This window comes from Mchenga conophoros, linkage group LG3, assembly GCF_057382185.1.
Source record: "Mchenga conophoros isolate Kocher_MC1m ecotype Shallow Benthic linkage group LG3, M_conophoros_male_GT1.1, whole genome shotgun sequence".
NCBI lineage: Eukaryota > Metazoa > Chordata > Actinopteri > Cichliformes > Cichlidae > Mchenga > Mchenga conophoros.
Window position 1 is genome coordinate 37,304,225 of NC_140528.1, and position 14,433 is coordinate 37,318,657.

General features: G+C 41.1%; 2 protein-coding genes across 2 annotated transcripts in view; one reads left to right on the top strand and one right to left on the bottom strand.

Annotated features, from left to right (window-relative positions):
• Positions 1 to 14,433, bottom strand: part of LOC146578490 (complement C1q-like protein 2) — a 107,287-nt gene that overhangs the window by 55,787 nt on the left and 37,067 nt on the right. The gene's annotated exons all lie outside the window — the stretch shown is intronic.
• Positions 8,083 to 9,607, top strand: LOC146578492 (nuclear factor 7, brain-like). Its single transcript, XM_085268780.1, has one exon. The coding sequence runs from the start codon at positions 8,086 to 8,088 to the stop codon at positions 9,475 to 9,477; it is 1,392 nt and encodes a 463-aa protein (XP_085124906.1). The 5' UTR covers positions 8,083 to 8,085; the 3' UTR covers positions 9,478 to 9,607.

Sequence of the window (14,433 nt, forward strand, 5' to 3'; positions counted from 1 at the left end):
ATGGAGGCTGAGCTCGTTCAGATCACTCAGCCTGCAGACAAATGGAGTGTTTGAGACGTGCAGATAAACAGTCGGAGCTTTGTGTCGGCCCCTAAGGGCTCAAGGCCGACCTGTAAGTAAGTAAGTAAGTAAAATTTTATTTATATAGCACATTTCTAGATAGAGATCACAAAGTGCTTTACAAGATATAACAGATTAAAAAGACAAAATACAAACAAAGTTAGCAAAAGGCAGTTTTAAAAAGATGTGTTTTTAGCTGTTTTTTAAAAGTAATCAATGAATCAGCGGATCGTAAGTCCTGTAGTCATGCTATCAAGTGCATGACGGCTCTCTGCAGACACTTTGATCCCTTATTCACATTTTCTATAAGTCTGCATAGAGACGATGTAGATTTGGATTTGTTCCCCTTAATGACAAACACCTCTATTGAGAAACTGCATTTGGGGTTTTTCCTTGTTTAACATTTAAATGTGTTTGATCTGAAACATTTAAGTGTGACAACATTAAAAAAATAGGAAACCAGGAAGGGGACAAACATTGTTTCACACCTCTGTATGTTTTTGTTTCCTTTCCATCTTATGTCCTTATATGTTGTTTGTTTGAAACTTATGATTTGTACTTTAAAGTTCTTAGACTGAGCTCAAACACATAAACTACTAACTGTTCAGACATTAGAAATGAATTGTTCCTCTGAGTATCTGAACCTGCTGTTGTGTTGCTTTAGTGTGCTGGTGTCACTGATGGCTGCTGCTGTGACAAAAAAGACACAAACAATTTGATTTAATCAAAAATCACTCTGGAAATGCTCAGAAAAAAGACAGTTCATGGTTTAAAGTAGATTTACTTTAATACTCCAACACTGTTATTAAGTTGTACAGCATGGCTATTCAACTACGAAGTTAGTTGGGCCAGATTTTCAATCCGAGGAATTTATCTGGGCCAGATATTTGTTTTGAAGCCAGTAAGCAGCAGATCATGATCAATTTCAAACCCACACAACTGTATTGAAAAACAAGTAATTTTTTTATTCCTATTCCCCTGTAAATCTGGTGACCTCTCACAAATGCACACCAAAAGGTCCATTTAAAAAAAAAGGGAGCTATAACTAAACTATTTTTTGCACATTTGAAATAATAATAATAATAACAAAAAAACATTTTGATAATTCCCTTTCAAATTAAAATAAATATTTCGCTGACCACTCACTTTTCCTGCCATGGATGGAGCCCCATCCGTCACAAGTATACAGACACGCTTCATATCCAGACCATTTTCCTCAAAAAGAGTTGAAATCTTCTCAAACATCATTTCGCCAGCTGTGTGTCCCTCTAACGGTAGTAAGCCGAGCAATTTCCCATCCAAGAAACGGACATATACGCACAACTGTGCATTATCAGTTCTGTCAGTGATCTCCTGCTATAGACATTACATCAGTTTTCTTCAGGTCATCTAACAGCATTTCAAACTCGTCTGACGCCAGAACTTCAACTCTACAAATATTTGAACTGTCTGACAGGGGTACGTTTTTAATAGCAGATGTCACACTTACTTTAATTTTTTCATCACTTTTCACCGCATCCACCACGGCCAGCATGCAGTATTTCGCTGTTTCAGAATCTGTGAAAGGCCTTTTCTTCTTCGCCAAGAAGCAAACACGAAGGGAAGATGCTGCAGCTCTCTCTTGGGCTGTACAGGACCCTCACCATGGTAGTACAACTCCGGTTGTAAGATTATTAAACTCGGTAAAATGAATAAGTATTTGTCAGTCCAGGCAGGGTTAAACCGACAGTTTTCATTGTCAATTTTGCGCTTTAGGAGTGAGAAAGACATGCTGTTGTCGCATCATATATTACGATGATTGTTTAATATGTTTACATCACGGTGCATTGTGGGTTAAATATTGCTAGGCTACTAGGAGTGTTGCATTCACAGTCTACACTACGCTGTAGGAATTTTTAATTTTTTTAAAATTAATTAATGAATTAATTTTTTGCGTTTTCTCTGTGTTTCTGCCAGGACCACAGGCAGGGCCACTCGCAGGTTGCTTCTGGGCCGCATTTGGCCCGCGGGCCGCCATTTGAATAGGCTTGTTGTCCAGTCTGTGTATAACAGCACTGCCTGCATGAGGTCAAACTGGATCATTGAACATAATGTTTCTTGATGCATGCCACTAGAAGAACAGTGCGCTGGTTTCAGTTATTGTGCAAATGTAAAGTCCAGATGAACAGAATCTACTTTTTTGGTATTGCACATAACAATTTTCATCCAGAAGACTTCATTAGACCTTCACACATGTCTGACCCTGATTTATTCCAAATTTTAGAAACTTCAGAGCATTTCCAAAGTCTGCTTCCTGTTTAATGATTATTATTATTGTTATCACTATTATTTATTTATTTTATTTTGATGTTTCATTAACTTTTATTTTTAGTTGTTCAAAGTGTTTTTTCTTTGTCTCTGTGCTTTATGAAGTTATCAGGGATGAAAAATGCTGTAGAAATGAATGAAAAGCCCAAACATGGACTCACCTCTCAGTACTAAAAACACTATGTACAGGACTTTGTTTGGATTTTGCATAGATGAAAAAGATGCAAACTGCTGACCTGTTGAACTGGCGACTCAGCCTTTTGTCTGAGCTGGAGTCAGTCACACAAACAGGTTGAACAGGGTGTGTTCTGTGCAGCACCTGCATGTAAAACAGAAGCAAAGCTGTTCCTGTGAAATGAAACTGAAAGCCTCTCTGAGCATCTCCCTGTAAAAAATGGAGGCTGAGGTCAGTCGGAGCTCACAGACAGCCATGAATGAAGGTGTTCTCTAACTATTTTTACCATTTCTTTTTGGAGCAACTGTAACGCACATAATTTCCTTAGGGATTAATAAAGTATTCTGATTCTGATCGTTTCAGGATGACCTGTTATTATCCAATCACACATCTGCTTACCTGCATCTTTTGCTCGTTTCTCCTCCTCTTCTTTTCAATTTTTTCTAAACTGAGCACCTGATGGCTTTGAACTTTTCTTGTCCATCTTCCATTGGTTTTAATTTTGCACTCCAGTATGAACATAAATCCCTCAACCCGAGGATCACCACAACATGATCTAATAGACCTACACCTTAGTTCAAAGATTTGCTTTGTCTAAGGTTTATTTCTGTGATTTCACACAACCCAGGATTCAAGTCATGAATAGATAATGGGCTTGGATTTACAACATTATAAATGAAATGTGCTCTATTTGGAAGCAGCTGCCCCCCTCCCCCTTCGACGGGTTGTGTGTGAGACTTTAAATCATCAAACTGTAAATTATAAATTTTAAATTGTTATTGATCCCTTTACCCCGAGTCCTAAAGTGTATATTTATTTCCGACTCTTCTTATATTTATTGTTTGGTTTTTTTGCACTGATGTAACTGGAGCCTCTTCGTCTCATCTCTCTGTACTGTGTATAGCAGAGATGACAATAAAGTTTACTTTGACTTGACTGCCACCATGTGGCGCAGGAATACTGTATATTAAACAAGTGTTTAAGGTGGAGTGATTATTTCCAGTTTTCTTGGTGATAGGCTCAGCTTAAACAGTTTTCTGAGTGAGGTGTGTCCTATGAGCTGTTTTATGCTGTTTATACCTGTACTTTTATACTTGTAAGTTTGCATTATTTGTCATTTCGAACATATTGTTACAGATTTCTGTCCAGAAGTCAGAGATAGGGTACAGCCTTTTTCCCACTTTTCTATCTGTAGTTTTGTTATTATTATATTATTTAAATGAACTTATAAAGTTTAGAGGTTATTTTTCTGGCACGTGTGGTTTTCATTATTTCAGCTAATCTAGAGGAAGGCAGTGGACTGTTATTATGTTGATCTTTTATCTAATTATAGACTTTAATTATTGTTGCTGGAGGAACTGTTCTTCCCCAAACTCACACTGTCCTCCTGGACTACAGGACATAAATTCTCTTGATTCCTATCTGTTCCCACCAGTGGCGATTTTAGCCCATTTTTTGGGGGTGCTGAAGCACTCTGCTCTGGCTCCAGCGCCGTTGCTGCCAGAGCGATAGTGGCTGAGACGCAGCGGAGCGGAGGTGTGAGAGCCTGGCTTAAAACAGGACCTGTTAGCTGCATTTAACCTTCAGTTACTCTTTATATAGTTAGGTAGGACTCAGACCATGTTTCTTTTTAGATGAAAAACATTACACCAGGTAACCTGCAGTGTTGGAAACGTGTTTTCCGACGATGTTTGCTACCCTACAATCCGTCCTGCTCTGTAGTAAATTCAGCAACATTTGGCCGTCCTGTTGCTCCCATTGAAATTTATACAGCCTATTTAAAATCTAAAACTTAAAATTGTCTGTAGCCTGCTGTTGTTACCACTGTCCTGTTTTTGTTTTGTCCTGTTTGAAATGTAATGAGAGAAGTTGGTTATTTTGTCATATGTGCATGTGCCAAGATTAAACCCAGGAACAACATTCAGGTAAAAGTGTAAGATCAACTGATCTGTCAATAAAGGATAATGTTGGATCAGTGTTTCAATATTTATAGCTTACATGTGGTTTGGTTATTTGCCTTTTGGTTGAAAGTACACTGAGAGAGGACTTTTTGTTAGTGATCTTAATAGCATTTGTTTTTTCATATTAATGTAATTTTTTCATCTAATTGAATCTATTTGTGTATGATTGTCAGTCCAAAGAGGGAGAGAGGAAAGGAACCTGAGGAGGAAGTACAAGGTCAGGAAGAACCAGATAAGAAAACAGACAAGTAATAGTGACAGGCACAACAGAAATCCACTCCACCTTGCCTGGATGGGCAGCTCTCTGGGTGCTCAGCGCCCCCAAAGCTCTGATCCTAGAATCGCCCCTGGTTCCCACTGAACCCACAGGCTTATTGTACATTTTGAATTCTGGGTTATGCAAAACTGGTCATCATCACCCTTTTCTTTACATGGTGATTTTTTTTTCTTTGCTTTCCACCACTGTCACACTGTCAGAGTTTTGCAATAGGAATGGTTTTATTTCCAAAGAAAAGAATGTCCACATTCTCACTGCTAACACAAATTCAAACACACCTGTTAAAATGAAGAAAAGGGATTGAAGCACAAATACAAACTGGAAGGTGGGACTAAGGTTTCAGCAGTTGTAATGAATAAGGTGTATTGACATTATTAACATATTAGGAGAAGATTTGATAAACAAAGAAAGAAAAATACCACTGTTGATCACAGGTGGATTTACTCTATTGTGTGTTTTGTCTGGGCTTTTTTTCGTGAATGAACTGAATGAATTATGGAGGTGAAGAGGAAGCTCTCTGTACAAAAAGAACAATGACAGTTTTTACAGGATGTTGTGTTTGTTCTAAACATTTCATTTTGCTCTTTTATTGTGAAATAATTTAACTTTCATAGCAGCAGTAAATAGACGTCATTCATGACACTGAGATCTGTGAGCTCAGCAGAGTGAACTCAGATTTTCAAATTAAAATATTCATATAAAAATGAGCAAAAAACAAAAAAAAAACAGAGAGACTTGCTCTCAGTCCAGGATGTCCTTTATTGCGTCCATCCTTCTCTTGTCCTCCTGTGTGACCTGCAGGTGAGAAACAGGTGTGAGGTGTCAGCTGTCAGGTAGGTGATGAGTGAAGAACAGAACAGAATCCGTTTGCTCTTCAAACTGCTGTCAGACATTATCTACTGCACTCTGATCACATCACTCAGACCAGCTGCTTTTACAAAGTCTCATTGATGGGTCTGTCTAGCAGACCACACCAGATACAGAGTAGGTGTCCGCCACTCCCCTGCACCTGTGTCAGTTTCCCAGGTAAGGGGGGCTGGGGCCCAGTTGGTCCCTGCTTCAGTTTCTGGGGCCGGCTGGTCCCTGCACCCGTATCAGCTCCTCGGGTGTGGACAGCAGCTGTCCAGTCGCTGCCAAAATCTGCACCGACCCCCGAGGTGAGGTCCGCCAGGACAACGCTAACCTCCGCACCTGTACCCACTCCTCGGGTGGGAGTGGACCAACTTCACAATCTCTTTTGCAGCCCATAGCTCAGCCATTAGCCCCGCTACCTGTAGCAGTTCAGCCTGCTGTGCAGTCGCCCTCAGTTCAGCCCATTTACAACATGATCCGAAGATCCGTTGTATATGAGCAGGAAAAGTTTAAGGTTATGGCTGAACTGTCCCAGGCATCTTCTGTTGCCCAACTACAAATGGGTGGACCTCCAGGTCAACGGAAAGCCACGTGACCGTGAGAGTTCCTTATATCACAGTGCAGTGGTAGATACAAAGCCCTGTACTGCCCTATATTGCACCTTAATTTGTTTTTATATAATTGCGTGGAATGAGTCTTGAGTTGAATTTTTTAATAGGCAAAAAATATTTAATATATTTAAATAAGTTAAAAAGTAAATGTTAAAATTTTGTCTTTTTTTCTTTTTTCGCTGATCCGAAAATTGATCCGATCCGTGACTTAAAACCGTGATCCGATCCGAACCGTGAGATGTTTGATCCGTTGCACCACTACACACAAGTGTAATGTTTTTGACTCATCTAGCTGATTTTTGTCCACATTCAATCATGCCTCACCTCACAAAGGCCTATTCTGTGTTTTTGAGTTAATACACAAGTTCCTTAAGATTTAACTCGATATCACTGCAAAGTGTGTAATAGACAGTCCACCAGCATTCAGAAGTTGCAGGAAGCTGCAGTGACAGTAGAGAGATTTTCCTGTGTCCTGGGCCCCTTGGCTCATGCTGGACTGCCAGTTGCCTCTGTTTCTCTGGCAGGGGTGTCAAACTCAAATACACAGTGGGCCAAAATTCAAAACTGGAACAAAGTCGAAGGCTAACGTTAATATTTATTGAAATATATTTATTCCTCCAGTTATAAGAATGAATCTTTTCTCAAACACGTTTTGCTGAAAAACTGAATATGGAACAAGTTCTGCTCCAATCATTTGGGTAAAGACAATAAACACTTTGATGGCCTATAAGTGAAAGTGAAAACGTGATAAACCAATAATATAATTAATAAATAATAAATAATTATATTTTTTGATAAGTGAAGTTCACTGAACTGAAAGGAAATTTTGGTTTGATGATGGTTGACATGTTTTCCAAATAGAAGTTTTTCCTCTAGTGAGGAGATGCAGGTGCAGCAGAGCATTGCTGGAAGAAATGATCCCAAGGGTGGAATCTCCTGAGAAACCTTCAGAGACCCAGCGAGAAGTAGGGACCATAGCTGACAGCCCAGGCAGGGGTTGAGGTCAAAGGTCATGCTGTTTGGGGACCTACTGGTCATCATGAGAAGATTCTGGAACCACAGCAATGACCATAAAGCTGCACTGGATGGAGAGCTCTGCCACGGGGCTTTCCAGAGGTAATCACGAGGAGATTGTGGACAACATGTGAAATGAGAGAAAAGCTCTTTATTAGTAACTTTTACAGCTTCTGGCAGGTTAATGTCTGAACTTTGGAGTGAAACACACCCTTAGTTACAGGAAATAACACCACTGTCTGTAACTAAGTGAATCCACCTTAACACCACCTGTGTGTGTGTGACTGCATTACACTCCCACTGCTGGGAACCTGAACAAGAACCAGAACAAAGTCTAAAATAGAAGCTGACAAACAGCTGCACCACCGAGTGACACTTTATTTTATAAACTTCACAACAGGTTTCATGTTGTGACCTGTGGAGGTGAAAAGACACAAAACCTGTTTTACAGCTTTTGAGCTGCAGGCAGGATTGAAACACACCTTAGTTAAAAGTCAAACAGCAACATTTGTCTCCTCCCCTCACGTCACTCAAATGTGACAAACCAGGAAACAGGAAGTTCTTCGTCCTCAGTAAAGAGAGACGCACAGACGATCAGACTGAGCTCAGACCAAACTAGCAGCTTCCTCTGAGTGAGTCCAGCTACAGGAGAGAAAAGTGGAAAACTCCAACACTGCTGCTTCAAGCTGCTGACGCTCCACACACTGAATGTGAGTTTGAGCAAAAACACGACTCAAAGGAAGTTTCAGTGAAGGTGGTAGAGGAGGGAGGGGAGCCAGGACTGACTGTACTTCCTGTCTGCTGTTTTCAGCTTCACTCACAGACTCAATGGCTTCCAGATCAGAGGAGGATCTCTGCTGTCCGGTCTGTCAGGAGGTCTTCAGAGATCCTGTTATTCTGTCATGTAGCCACAGCTTCTGTAAAGACTGTCTGAAGAGATGGTGGAGAGAGAGACCAACACACGAGTGTCCAGTTTGTAAGGAAATATCAGTTTATGATCCACCTTTAAATCTGGCTTTAAAGAACCTGTGTGAGTCGTTCTTACAGGAGAGAGATCAGAGAGCTTCAGAGGCTCTCTGCAGTCTGCACTCTGAGAAACTCAGACTCTTCTGTCTGGACCATCAGCAGCCAGTGTGTCTCGTCTGCAGAGACTCAGAAAAACACACCAAGCACAGATTCAGACCCATCGATGAAGCTGCACAACAACACAAGAAGGAACTTCAGGAAACTCTGGAGCCCTTAAAGAAGAAGTTAAAGGTTTGCAAACGAGTTCAAGTGAAGTTTGATCAAACAGCAGAACACATTAAGGTCCAGGCCCGACACACAGAGAGGCAGATTAAGGAGCAGTTTAAGAAGCTTCACCAGTTTCTAGCAGAGGAAGAGGAGGCCAGGCTGGCTGCACTGAGGGAGGAAGAGGAGCAGAAGAGTGGGATGATGAAGGAGAAGATGGAGGCTCTGAGCAGAGAGATAGCAGCTCTTTCAGACACAGTCAGAGCCACAGAGGAGGAGCTGAGAGCTGAAGACGTCTCATTCCTGCACAACTACAAGGCTGCAGTGGAAAGAGTCCAGCGCTGCCCCCTGCTGGATGATCCACAGCTGCCCTCAGGAGCTCTGATAGACCAGGCCAAACACCTGGGCAACCTGACCTTCAACATCTGGAACAACATGAAGGACATGGTCTCCTACACTCCTCTCATCCTGGACCCAAACACTGCTCATCCAAACCTCATCCTGTCTGAAGATCTGACCAGTGTGAGAGAAGGAGAGAAGCAGCAGCTTCCTGATAATCCAGAGAGGATTGATTGGTCCTGCTCTGTCCTGGGCTCTGAGGGCTTTAACTCAGGGACTCACAGCTGGGATGTTGATGTTGGAGACAGTACATGGTGGGTACTGGGTGTGTTAACAGAGTCTGTGCAGAGGAAGGGAGACATATGGTCTGGATTATGGGTAATAGGGTGCAGTTTAGGTACGTACTACACACGCTCACCATCAACTCCTGTCACTGTTCTCCCAGTCCAGAAGAAGCTCCAGAGGATCCGAGTGAATCTGGACTGGAACAGAGGAAAGCTGTCGTTCTCTGATCCTGATACTAACACACACATACACACCTTCACACACACTTTCACTCACAGGATGTTTCCATATATTAACACTGTTGATGATGGTAAAGCAAAGGTGTGTCCGTTGAAGGTGTCAGTGTCAGTGCAGCAGATGAGTTGAGGATGATGATGTTTCTAATGTTGTTTCCTGTCAGTGAGTTGAAGCTGTTAAACTGCAGCTGTCCTCCTGCTGCCTCGTTGTTCCAAAGCTCTTTGTTTCTCTTTTAGTTTCACTCTTTCTTTCTGTTTCTGCTGTCCACCTTTTCACATGGAAAATCATTTCACTGTTTCTCACTGAATGACTCCCCAAACTAGATTTGAAATTCTATCAAGTTTCTAATCATTACAAGTGATTCATGTTTCTATTTGATGTGTAAATGGAGATGATTTAGTTTGCTGGGATATGGACTGACATGTGTTGAATGGGAGGAGCAGTTTGTTGTTGTCTTCTTGTCTGTTTATGACAACAATAAATATGTTGTTGAAACAATGATTCATGTTTAACTCCATATATGAAATGTTTCTGATCTTTGAATTCTGTTTGATTAAAGACTTTCTTCATGACACAAATGAGATTTCAGTGTATTAATAGAACTAAATAAGCTCAGAGTTGAAAGGCTGGAGTATTATGTACGTGCTTCACTGTCAGGATCTTCAGGGGGATTCAAAGGGAAACATCAAACTGCTGTAAGAAATAAACTGTGTGAAAATAGAAATGCAGGGAAACATCCATTAAGTGAACAAAGTCCAAAGAAATAAACTTGGACTGTTTTTTGAAGCCTAAATAAAATGTGAATAAACTTTATAGATACATTTGAAACCAGCTATTCTGTGACTTTACACACTCACACAGTAACAGAGCTGATTCCTGATTGGAGCAGCACAGAGTTAGACTTCTTTTCTGGCTGTGGATTGGTTCGTCAGGATTTCCCCCTTTACAGGTTTAAAAACAATCTCTGTTTCTACATTTTTTGACCTCCTTCTTGTGTCTAAAGGTGAAGCAGCACCAGCCTCCTCTGATCCTCATGTTGTAGCTCTGTGTGTCCAGCAGGGGGCAGAACACCTCCAAACTGTGCCAGCAGCTCTCACTGTGAGCTCAGACGTTTGTGGACACTCAGTTTGTTTGAACATAGTAAATAATCAGAGCTTCTCAGACTGTTTATGGGGACACCACCTGCCCGAGGGTGTACTGTGTCAGAGAGGTGGTGTATGGTGCTGGGTGTAGTCTCTGCTGGTTCACAGTTTTTTGTTTTTTTTTTTTTTTTTAAGTGACATCAGAAACAGCAGCATGCGACATCACGTGATGGCGGAGCTTCAGTTCATCCTTTGTCATCTTTTTTTTTTTTTTTTTAATAGGACAGGGGGAAAGAATGAAAGAAAGAGGGGGAGAGAAAGAAAGAAAACCAAAGGGGAGAAGAGACGGTGAGAAGGGGGGGGGGGGGGGAGAGAGAAAAAAAAAAAAAAAAAAAAACTCCTGGGTCACCTGTATGGAGAAAGAACAAAACAAAAAAACAAACAGAGGAGACAGTAAACAACAAAGAGCAACATAATAATAGAAAAAAAAAGCACCATCACAATAAACTAGCTAGTCATAGATATCAATAGTTACTAAATAATAAACGATATTGTGCAGCACGCAAGATAGACAGCGCACAGTGTGCTTTGAGGCAGCAGCCAAGAAAGCTTTAGTCCGCGTCTGTGAATACCCATGTGTACACCTGTGTGCATACCTGTGTGGATCAGCATGCTTGCATTCCAAAGGTTTCTCCATGTAATGATCTGCTAGGGAGTGTGGGGGGGCCACAGCCCCGTCCTCTATGGTATCAAGCAGGTATGGAGGAGATCAAAACTCCAGACATCCAGAGGCCCCCAGAACACAAGAGACCAAGGAAGACCCACAGAGGGGCAGCCGCACCACTGTCCCAGTAAGAGCTGAGGAGAGTCCCAGATGTTCACAGTTTTTACTGAGGAGCTGTGTTCATGTCAGGAAGGTTTCGTCTGATCACTGTGGTGCAGTTTGGTTTACTCTGTTTCTGAGTGTTTGTAGGATCAGTCTCTGCAGGTCACCTGATACCTGGCAGTGAAGTGTTTATGAATCAGCTCCGTCAGATTTAATCCAACAGAATAACATGTAAAACACTCCAGGGCTTTTACTCTGAAACTTTCTCCAGAGCTGTCTGGAGTTTTCTTACATTAAAATATTCTGGGATTACCAGACTGTCCACATCATGTGTCCTACCAAAACTTTCATCCACAAATATACCCTGACATTAAACCCAAATAGATCTGAGAGCGAGTCATTAGTATCAGTACTGTGTGTGTGTGTGTGTGTGTGTGTGTGAGACAGAGATATTCAGGTAACTTACTGGGTTACTGCACATGCTCACACCTTTTCAGCACAACAGGTGCAGTTTGGTGTTTTACTGCCTCCTGCTGGAACAATGATGGCAGCTCTCAAGACTTTATTGGTTATTGTCATTTCGTGTTACACAGCCTGAAACGAAATACTGTTCCTCAGCAGCCTCTACAGTGCAATAACCAATATATTTTAAAAAGAATAAATACAGTTTAAAGGGAATAAGTTTAAAAAAGAGCAGCAAAAAAGGCATAAATAGCTTAAAATCCAAGTTCTAAAAAAAACCTCCAGTTTTTATTAATATTTTATTATTTATCAAATTATTATAAACTAAAAATATTTTTTACGTGATAAACGACTTCAGTGCTTCGTCCATGACCTCCTGAAGGTAAAGGGCCCAAAGAGCCAATCAGCAGCTCTGAAACAGGAAATATGACTCATGGAGAAGTTCACAACAGTTTCAGCTGCCAGTTGTACTCATCACCATGGAGACTGTCTCCATGGTGGAGGCAGAGTGACAGTGTTGTAGATGCTGCATTTTGAAGCCTCAGTGTTTATATTTTTGTTCACAGCCATGTAGACAGAGAGGCAGAGAGAGACAGTGCTGTCACTGAGCTACATGTGTCAGAGCTCAGATGAGGCCCACACATGTGTGTTATCTGTTGTTGCTACACACAGTTAAGATATGGAACATGTGAACATGAGACATATGAAGAGACTGAACAGATAAAATGTCCTTTATATCCATCAGTGACTTTTTATTCTTTTAAACTTGTTCTGCTTCTTTTTGACTCGAGTTAGTGTGACACTGATGGAGCTTCTTGCTGCAGTGTGTTTGGGTTTGGCTGATAACACTGGTCATGCATGTTTCCTTCATGCTCTGTGGTAAAAGTGCATCAGTCTGCAGCTCTGTGGCCGCCCTTCTTCTTTTTCTCAGAAACTTCCTCATTCCTTTGTTCTCACTGTTTTGCAGCAGAGGTGTTACAACCATCAGAACAAGGAGGCCCAGGTACAGCTGCTCTTTATCTTTGACTGTGGACAGAGACAAGTGTTTCCCTTTTTACATGGTAAAAAGAAGATGACCACTGAAGGTGGAATGGTGAAAATGATTGTCATACATTTTAAAACTAACCCAGAGACATAAAAACACCTGTTCTCCAGTCTCTAGACGCAGTGAGGCTCCATTAGAAGCTGTTCTGAAATGTGAGGCCTGACGCTCCCACGCTGAAAAAATGCGTTCTCCATTCTTAAACAACACAACAGCTGCACCATGTTTTAGTTATAGCAGCAAGTCAAAACTAATCACATGTTAGGGCTCTTGGTTTTGTGCTTGTGGGTGAAAATGTTATTTTCAAGCTTTTCTTCGTCACATTTTAATATTTGCATTCCTGTTGCCATAGTGCCTGAAGGCTCTTACAATTTAAAAAGAAAAGATTTTACCGGAGGAATTCTCACCTTTTACCTTTGGGCCAGTGTTCGTAGAACATTCAGTGTTAACCTGTTCATAGGCCCTAGAATGTTGAATTCAGGATCCAGCAGATGTTTGTGAGGTACATTTTGGAAGAGCTGGATAAACATCGTCTAACTTTTCTTTGCTCTCCAGTATCATTGCAGGAAAATGCAGGTTTTATTAAAACTGTGACAATTTAACACTCAATCCCAAAAACAGACTTGACATGTTTCCATGAAGACTGCTTCATAAATCAACAGCTCTGAAAATCCATTAAAAAACAGTAATATAGAACATGATCGCTCGCACTCTGTGTCTCTAAAAAACCCAGCAAACTGATGATCACTTCAACAAAATGAGCATAGTTTATGGCTTTATCAGCTGCAACACCATGTAGCACCTGGATCCCCACCCTGCAGGCCCTACGTGTCTGACCTCCAAGCCTTGTTGCATATGTCCCTCTGAGGTCCTTGTGCAGTAGCAGTAGCTGTACTAGTAGAACAAGAAGTAGTGGCAGTAAGAGTACCAGTATTGTGCAACAACCAGGCTTCAAGAGCAGTCACTCTTCTGGCTTACAAATGGTGAAAACATGTCATGTGCACATGCCACACTCTTAACTGTAAATCAGAAATTTTGAGAGGCGAATTTGAAAAGCAGTTTTAAATTCTGGTTTAGCATAGACCAGAGGCGGAGCCAGACATTTGAAACACCCGGGGCTTAGCCCTAAAGGGTAGTATGCATGTGGGTTTTGGTTTTTTTTGCTTTTTTGTTTTTTTTTTCCTTTGGGGGGGGGGGGGGGGGGGGGTACAAATGACTGAAAGATTAATAGGCTCTGTTTTGAGTTTTGTTCAAAAAAGAATGACTTCATATAGGGAAAAAATATATATCACATGTGCAGGACACCTTAAACTAGTTTTTTAATTAAGCAGCAAGGCAGAACAAAATCAGGGCTGTATCAAGACACGAGGACTAAACCTCAATTCAACCAGACCCAGAACTGATCCAGAATTAAAACAGGACTACAACAGTTCAAAACCAGGACTACTGAGGACTTAACCAAGACAGAACCACAATCAGAACTAGATGATAGTAGCACTAAAAATCATCATAGACCTGCACTACACTTATTTTTTAATTCTACCAAAGTACAATATTTAGATTCAGAAAATTTTATATCCGAGGTTCGACTAGCTGCCCTTTGTCTCCGGTTCTGTTCATAATTTTTATGGACAGGATTTCTAGGCGCTGTCATGGTCGGCTGTGTGGCAGGC

Coding starts and splice junctions, on each gene's coding strand:
- LOC146578492 (XM_085268780.1), top strand. CDS start 8,086: ATGGCTTCCAGATCAGAGGAGGATCTCTGCTGTCCGGTCTGTCAGGAG.